At 37.1% G+C, this 7185-nt stretch overlaps 1 protein-coding gene across 1 annotated transcript; it reads left to right on the forward strand.

Moving 5' to 3' along the window:
* Positions 1-1820: 1820 nt before the first annotated feature.
* LOC113322521 (probable glutamate carboxypeptidase AMP1) lies at positions 1821-6417 on the forward strand. The gene is made up of 10 exons (XM_026570618.1): positions 1821-3020; positions 4046-4288; positions 4480-4632; positions 4831-4899; positions 5046-5133; positions 5243-5326; positions 5405-5493; positions 5580-5693; positions 5797-5931; positions 6043-6417. Exons 1-10 carry the CDS (start codon positions 2046-2048, stop codon positions 6226-6228), a joined length of 2136 nt encoding a protein of 711 aa, XP_026426403.1. The 5' UTR covers positions 1821-2045; the 3' UTR covers positions 6229-6417.
* Positions 6418-7185: the final 768 nt, after the last annotated feature.

The raw sequence follows: 7185 nt of genomic DNA on the forward strand, positions 1-7185 counted from the left end.
TATTTTCTCGAAAACATGACCCCTCTCTAAATCCCTTAGAGCATCCACAGTGGGCGAGTATAACCAAAAATTTGGGATGAGATCGTAACACAGTGGGACGGAGTAAAGATCAAATCCCAACCAAAGATCAAATTCCAGACCAAATATGGTCGCGACCAAATCCCAAATTCTAATATAGTCGTGCGTAAATTTAAAGTACGCTTGTTGCTGGGCGCAAATTTAAAGTACGCTTGTTAACGGGCGGAGATTTAAATTACGCCCGATGAATTTTTAATTAAATAAAAAAAAAAGAATGAGGCGGACTTTTAAAGTCCGCCTGATGAAAGTTGCAAAGAATGGGGCGGACTTTTAAAGTCCGCCTGATGAAATTTTAATGGGACGGACTTTTAAAGTCCGCCTGATGAAATTTACAAAAAATGGGGCGGACTTTTAAAGTCCGCCTGATGAAATTTTACAAAAAAAAAAATGGGGCGGACTTTTAAAATCCGCCTGATGAAATTTTAATCATGTACCGTTGCGTCACAACACGGACTAAACCCAAATTTTGGTCTTTTTTTTGATCTTTGATCTTTGGTTTTGATCGCACCATTGCAGTTGCTCTTAAAAACAAGAGAAAAAAACAACTTTTAAAATGTGAGGATCACGTAACTCGACTATGTGACCCGACCACGTGGCACCCTCAAATATCTACTTTGGCTATTTAATCAATAACATAGCATGTTATAACGGCCAACCGTTTTGTTGCACAATGCGCATCAATCCATTATAACCTTTGCAAATTCGGCAGCTCATCAACCCTACATCTTCATCCCAAATGGGAAATTCCAAAATTACTTCGACCTCTAAAAACAACTCTACTAGGTCATGGTTTTCAATCATGCTAGGACCGTAGGACGGCTCGCATTGCCTTTATTGCATTTCAAGAGATCTAAAAAACAAAGTGACCGATCTCATCAGATTAAAAAAAGAAAAAGACTGGTGAAATTGCTATCCCGTACCCACTCATTTTTGTCTATGATTAAAATGAATGGACTTCCACTAGATCATCAAACAAGACAACAGAAGAAAAGAAAAAAAGGGCGTATAAAGAGAGAATAGATGCTGGTTCCCTTCAAAATATTTTAATCCATCAAGTGATTTTTTTAGTTCCCACCTTATAAAATAAATATATCAACAATCGAATCACATTCAAGCTAAAAGGTCAACATTATGTCAGCGTACAATTGATTGAAGAGGACTTGATTGATGACAGAAAATGATATCCACGTACAAAAAAAAACTGTGCTGTTTGCAAATCGATAGTACAATAGTTACAGTGATTTCTGTCAATGAAATAGTTGACGCACAGTGGTTTAGGAACCTACTGTTCTGATGGGAAATTCTAACCAGAAAATGAAATCAGTAACCATGAAATCATTCGAGATGGTGGATCGTATACGATAGCCATGAAATCATTCTAGACATTTTAAGTCTCCCGGAAGATGCATTCTTCCTTGAATGTCATGATCCAAAACAACCGGCCAGTAAATGGCATGTTATTTGCTGGTTAACGTAGTTGATAGACTGGCGCATCACTTGGCGCCGGTAGTCTTGTACAGCAATAGCACCTCTGAAATGTTCCCAAACAGGGTAGGGCTCACAAAAACTGTTCAGGTGATTTAATGTTTTGGATGAGACTGTTGAGTCATATGATATGAGGGCCTGCCCTTGAAAACAACGGCCGAAATGCACTACCAATCGTACTAGTAACTGATGAAGTGAATAAAGTTGCCTTTTATATTCTTTTTCCTTTTTTAACTTTCACTTTATCCTTCCAAACGCACTTATTCTCTCCTCCCTCTCTGCTACTGATATTCACTCAGTCTTTTCAGTTTCCATTTCCCGAAACTTCATCTTCTCTGTGCCAGAAATAACCCTTTTCTTCTCTGAACATTAACAAACCCTAACCTTATCTTACTTATTATGTTAACAAATACATAAAAACCCCAAATCTTGATATATCTCAAATTCTCATTATTTTCTGTTTTTTTTTCTTCCAGAAATAAATGGCTCAACCTCTGCACGCAAACGCTTCTTCAAGTATGGTTTTATCTTCAGCTTCGTGTACCCTAGTTTTTGTAGTCTTTCTTTGCATTTTGGGGTTATATACCTTACAAAATCACTCAACAACAACAACAACTTCAACACAAAACCATCAAAATTATCAAAAAGATTTCCTTCATTTTCAAGAAATTTTCTTAACTTCATCCAGCAATTATACCATTTCATCTTACCTGAGAGAACTAACCCAGCACCCACATATAGCAGGAACCCAATCTTCATTAGAAACAGTAGAATATGTTCATAAACATTTCAAAGACTTAAATTTTGAAACCCATACTGTAAATTTTGAGGCTTTACTATCTTACCCGGTACACTCTTCGCTATCATTGCATTTTAGTAATGGGACATCAAAGGAATTATCTTTAACAGAATTAGGTCAGTTAGGTAAAGTTGTAGTACCATTTCATGCTTATTCACCTTCTGGTAAAACAATGGCTAAAATGGTTTTTGTTAATTATGGTAGAATTGAAGATTATAATAAACTTATTGATTTAGGGGTTAATGTTAGTGGGTGTGTTGTAATTACAAGAAGAGGGGAGGTTCTATCTAGAGCAGGGATTGTGGAAAGAGCTGCAGAGAATGGAGCAGTGGCTTTGTTGATGTATACAGAAGGCGGTGATGGGAAAACAACAAGGTTTAATGATGGTGTGGAGAGAGGTACCGTTATGAAAGGATTAGGAGATCCATTATCACCTGGTTGGGGTGGGATTGAAGGTGGTGAGAAATTAGGGGTAAAAGATAATCAAGTTATGAAAAGATTTCCTAAAATTCCATCTATGCCCATATCTGTTGAGAATGCTGAGATGATTTTAGAAGGCTTAGAGGGACCTAAGGTGCCTGATGAATGGAAGGTGACTCTAAAATCTAAGGTTGGAAGAGTTGGTCCAGGGCCAACTTTGGTCAACTTCACTCACCAGGTACAGTAATTCTTCTTTTTCATTTTAACTAAATCATACATTGAAATATCTAGTTTACGCTTTAAGTGTTCTGTGCTTTGAAGTTTTACATACATGGGATTCATCTTAGTAAGTTGGTGAGAGTTGGTTCATATGGATTTTACCATTTTAGAGGTTTATGTTACGAAAGTGGTTATGAAGCGCGTGAATCTTATTGCGGTGCGAGTTTGGATTTCTAAAAGGAGCCAATTGTGGCCACCTTATACCCATTGATGCCTCAAAACTTATATGATGTAATGCTAAAGACAATATTATGTTTTTTTGTAGTAAAAGCTAGGCTAATTTTGAGGTACAAGTCAAGGGTGGGGTTTGTGGTCCATGGTGAAATTCCAATATATCTGTTTGAACATAATAGATAAGACCAACTCTGTTTTTATTGGGGGTGTATCTTTAAGGATGCGGACTCGGATATATATGTCGTAGGAACCTGAAAAAAGTTTTCTATTTTTTGTGTGGTAAACATGATTCTATTTTTCGTCAGATAAGAGTCTATTTCGTCGTATTGTGTTTGCCTCACTCGGATTAGTAGAAGCTCTGACATTTTTGTCTTTGTGTTTAACATAATGATGATGAATAGTTGAAAGTGATGTTTCTGATGTCGATTTTCTCTTTTGATATGTTAAAAGTTGCTGCTCATTCCGTTGGGGGCTGAGATGTAGAAGAGACGGAGTAATGTGTAAATTTACTATTGGCGTATTGGCCTATAAAGGGTTAAACAAAATGTCTTCCATCCATAAGATAATTACTTACAAGGAGTAATATTCTTAGTAAGAGCCTCATTTTGAGGCATTGTTTTAATACATAGTTGATAGTACCCATTAGAGAGTGTAATACCATCACATTTCTGTAGATAGGCGATTACCCCACCCTCACAGGTAGTATATGTTAGCTTGTAGATCAGTTCTGCTTTTCCATGGCATTCCTAATACCTATTTACTTTTACGATTCATATAATTGCTGATTCAGCAAAAAAAAATTGTTTCTAGGAGGAGAAAAAGGAAGCAACAATACATAATGTTTTTGCAGTAATAAAAGGATGGGAAGAGCCAGATCGGTATGTCCTTCTGGGAAACCACAGAGACGCTTGGACATATGGTGCTGTTGACCCCAATAGTGGAACTGCAGCCCTTCTTGACATTGCTCGACGATATGCCCTGCTGATGCGGTATGGGTGGGTCCCACGGAGGACTATTATTCTCTGCAGTTGGGATGCCGAAGAGTTTGGGATGGTAGGAATGTTCATCTTCATTTTGCTACTCACTCTCGTACTTCGATTTCTTCTTCGTTTGCTTCATATTATCAAGTGGTCGGAAAATCATAGCTCAAAATTATTTGACTACCATACTTTTGAATTGAATGTCAGATAGTCCTTTTATTTGAGATTGAAGTAGACTTATGAATTGTGGTATCTATTTACCAGGTCGGATCTACTGAATGGGTTGAGCAGAACCTTGTGAACTTGGGATCTAAAGCTGTTACGTACCTTAATGTTGACTGTGCAGTTCAAGGGCCAGGGTTTTTTGCCCGTGCAACTCCTCAACTAGACAATCTCATTATTGATGTTACGAAAAAGGTCTGTTTTCTGTTCTATCTTTAAGTGTTGAGTGATACGAGCTTTCCATTCCTGAAGTTTATGTTTTATTTTAGAATTGTAGGTTTTTTTGGTGCTTTTCTAAAGATTAAAAAGTTTTCAGTCATTGGTAAGGGAGACTAGAAATTTTTGACGATAGTTGCTTCTTCATTAATTCATAATACAATGGGACTATTTCAGATTAAGGATCCTGATTCGGAGGACATGGAAGTATACCAGACATGGTTTGCTAGAAACAGTGGAATCGATGTAAGCAGTTCTTACCAAATTACTCGCCTTAGATATACACATTTCTATTGAACTTAAAGAGTGTCATGAAACTCAGTTTACTGTGTATTAACTCATTGTATACCTTTTCACATCAAATTTAATGCTTATCTTACTTGGGTTTGCAGATTCAGAGGCTCGGTGGAGTTGATTCTGATTATGCTTCATTTTTGCAACATGCAGGCGTTCCATCAATTGATTTGTACTATGGAAAAGGTAAGTCGTGTTTAACATAGAGCTTTTGCGTTAACTAATAGTAGTTCTCAAGGTGAAAAAGTAGTACAGCATAAAAAATTTACTTACTAACTTACACGTTGTCATTCAGATTTTCCCGTCTATCACACTGCTTTCGATTCCTTTGACTGGATGACCACGTACGGGGATCCACTATTTCGCCGTCATGTGACTGGTAAACAATTTTATAATTGTCAACAGATAGACTAACTGACATGTCTTCAAGATGCCTAACTTTGATATGTTGTACCAGTTTCCGGTATATGGGGACTTTTAGCCCTTCACCTTGCTGATGATCTTATCTTACCATTTGACTACTCGGCTTATGCTACTAAGTTGCAGGTATGGATTTGTACCATTAATTCCTGTCAATTACGAAAAATAACAAGCTGCAGAAAATCTTAAAACCTAAAAACAATTATATATAGGATTATGCGAAAACTTTGGAGAACTTGTTGGGAAGTGATCTAGATCTACGTCCTATAACCTCAGCCATCCAGGAATTTACCATTGCAGCTAAAGAAGTTGTATCAGAAGCGAAGGTGAGATTAGATTGATACTTTCAGCAAGTCACTAAGTATATCGTTCTTGAAACCAGCATCTTCATTCCGGTTTTACTCTTCTTTTTGTTAAAAATTACATCAGGAACTAAGAGAGCAAATTACCAGCGATGACTTACTGATAATGAAGAGACGGTCCTTGAATGATAAGTTGATGCTTGCAGAGAGAGGTTTTCTGGATCCAGAGGGTCTTCAAGGAAGGGAATGGTTCAAGCATTTGGTAGAGTTCTCTTTTCTTTTCTTTTGTACCTTCTGTTTCTGTTTTTGCTTTACGTGTTAAACAAGTGGATTCCTAAGCAATGACTATTAAGTAATTGATGGCATTTCACAGGTATACGGACCTCCTGAAGACGATGAAAGCAAGCTGGTTATCTTTCCTGGGATAGCTGATGCCATTTCTAGAGCAACTAGAATGCCTAAAGAACAAGAAGGGAAGTCAGCAATCCAACATGAGATATGGAAGGTTGCTAGAGCGTTTCGAAGGGCTGCTACTGCTCTTAAAGGAGAACTCTTTTAAGCAAACTTTTAAGAATAAGGAAGTAACATGAAGATCTAAAGATAAGTCCGTGTGTACATATGGCAAAACAACATCATATTGGGATCTCAACTTTTAATGTTCCATCTCTTCTTTTTTTCTTTACGCGACTACTAAATATTTGAATTATTGTCCGTATTTTTGATGGTCTATACAAATATCCTTATCACACAATATCTATACAAATATCCTTATCACACAATAAATATATCCCTATATCCATATCAATTTTACCCTCATATACTGTCAATCTCACCAACCTTTCTTTCATTTTTCCAGATTTAGATCTGAACTCTCTCTCCTCTTCCTCTTCCACAAACAACGACCACCTTCTTTTTCGTCGCCACCGCCATGCAAGCACCACCTTCTTCCACAAACATCGACCACTTTCTTCTTCGTCACCATCGCCATCACCTCTTATTACCATTAGTATCACCGCCTCCTTCTAAAGAATTGATTTAGATCAATTTCCTCTTTATTCAGATACAAATATCAAATCTGGTGATTGTTCAACGAGTAACAATGATGTTATGTACTTGATTCGCATTCCCTTCTCGAACCCTAGTTTTTTATTTCATTCTTCTTTAAATCGATAACAAATTCAGGTAAAAATGATGAAATTGATGATGGAAATTTTAAGTTTGTTACTTGATTTTTCAGTTTAATTTATGATGATGGAGATATCGGTGGAATGGATGATGCAGATTTTGCAACGGTTCTGGTTGTATTTGATGATGTAAATGGAAGAAGGTTAAAACGATGTAATTGGTGATGGAGATTTTGGTGGTTCTGGTTGGAATGATGGCTGTGGCGAGGTTAGAGTATTGGAATTGTTGATGAAGATAGTGGTGGTATTGGTTTTTGTGATGGTGGTGGCGGTGGTGGATATTATGTGTGATTGTTGGTGTTGTTTGTGTTTAGCTTCAGATGGAGAGCTTG

The sequence above is a fragment of the Papaver somniferum genome, chromosome 11 (assembly GCF_003573695.1).
Source record: "Papaver somniferum cultivar HN1 chromosome 11, ASM357369v1, whole genome shotgun sequence".
NCBI lineage: Eukaryota > Viridiplantae > Streptophyta > Magnoliopsida > Ranunculales > Papaveraceae > Papaver > Papaver somniferum.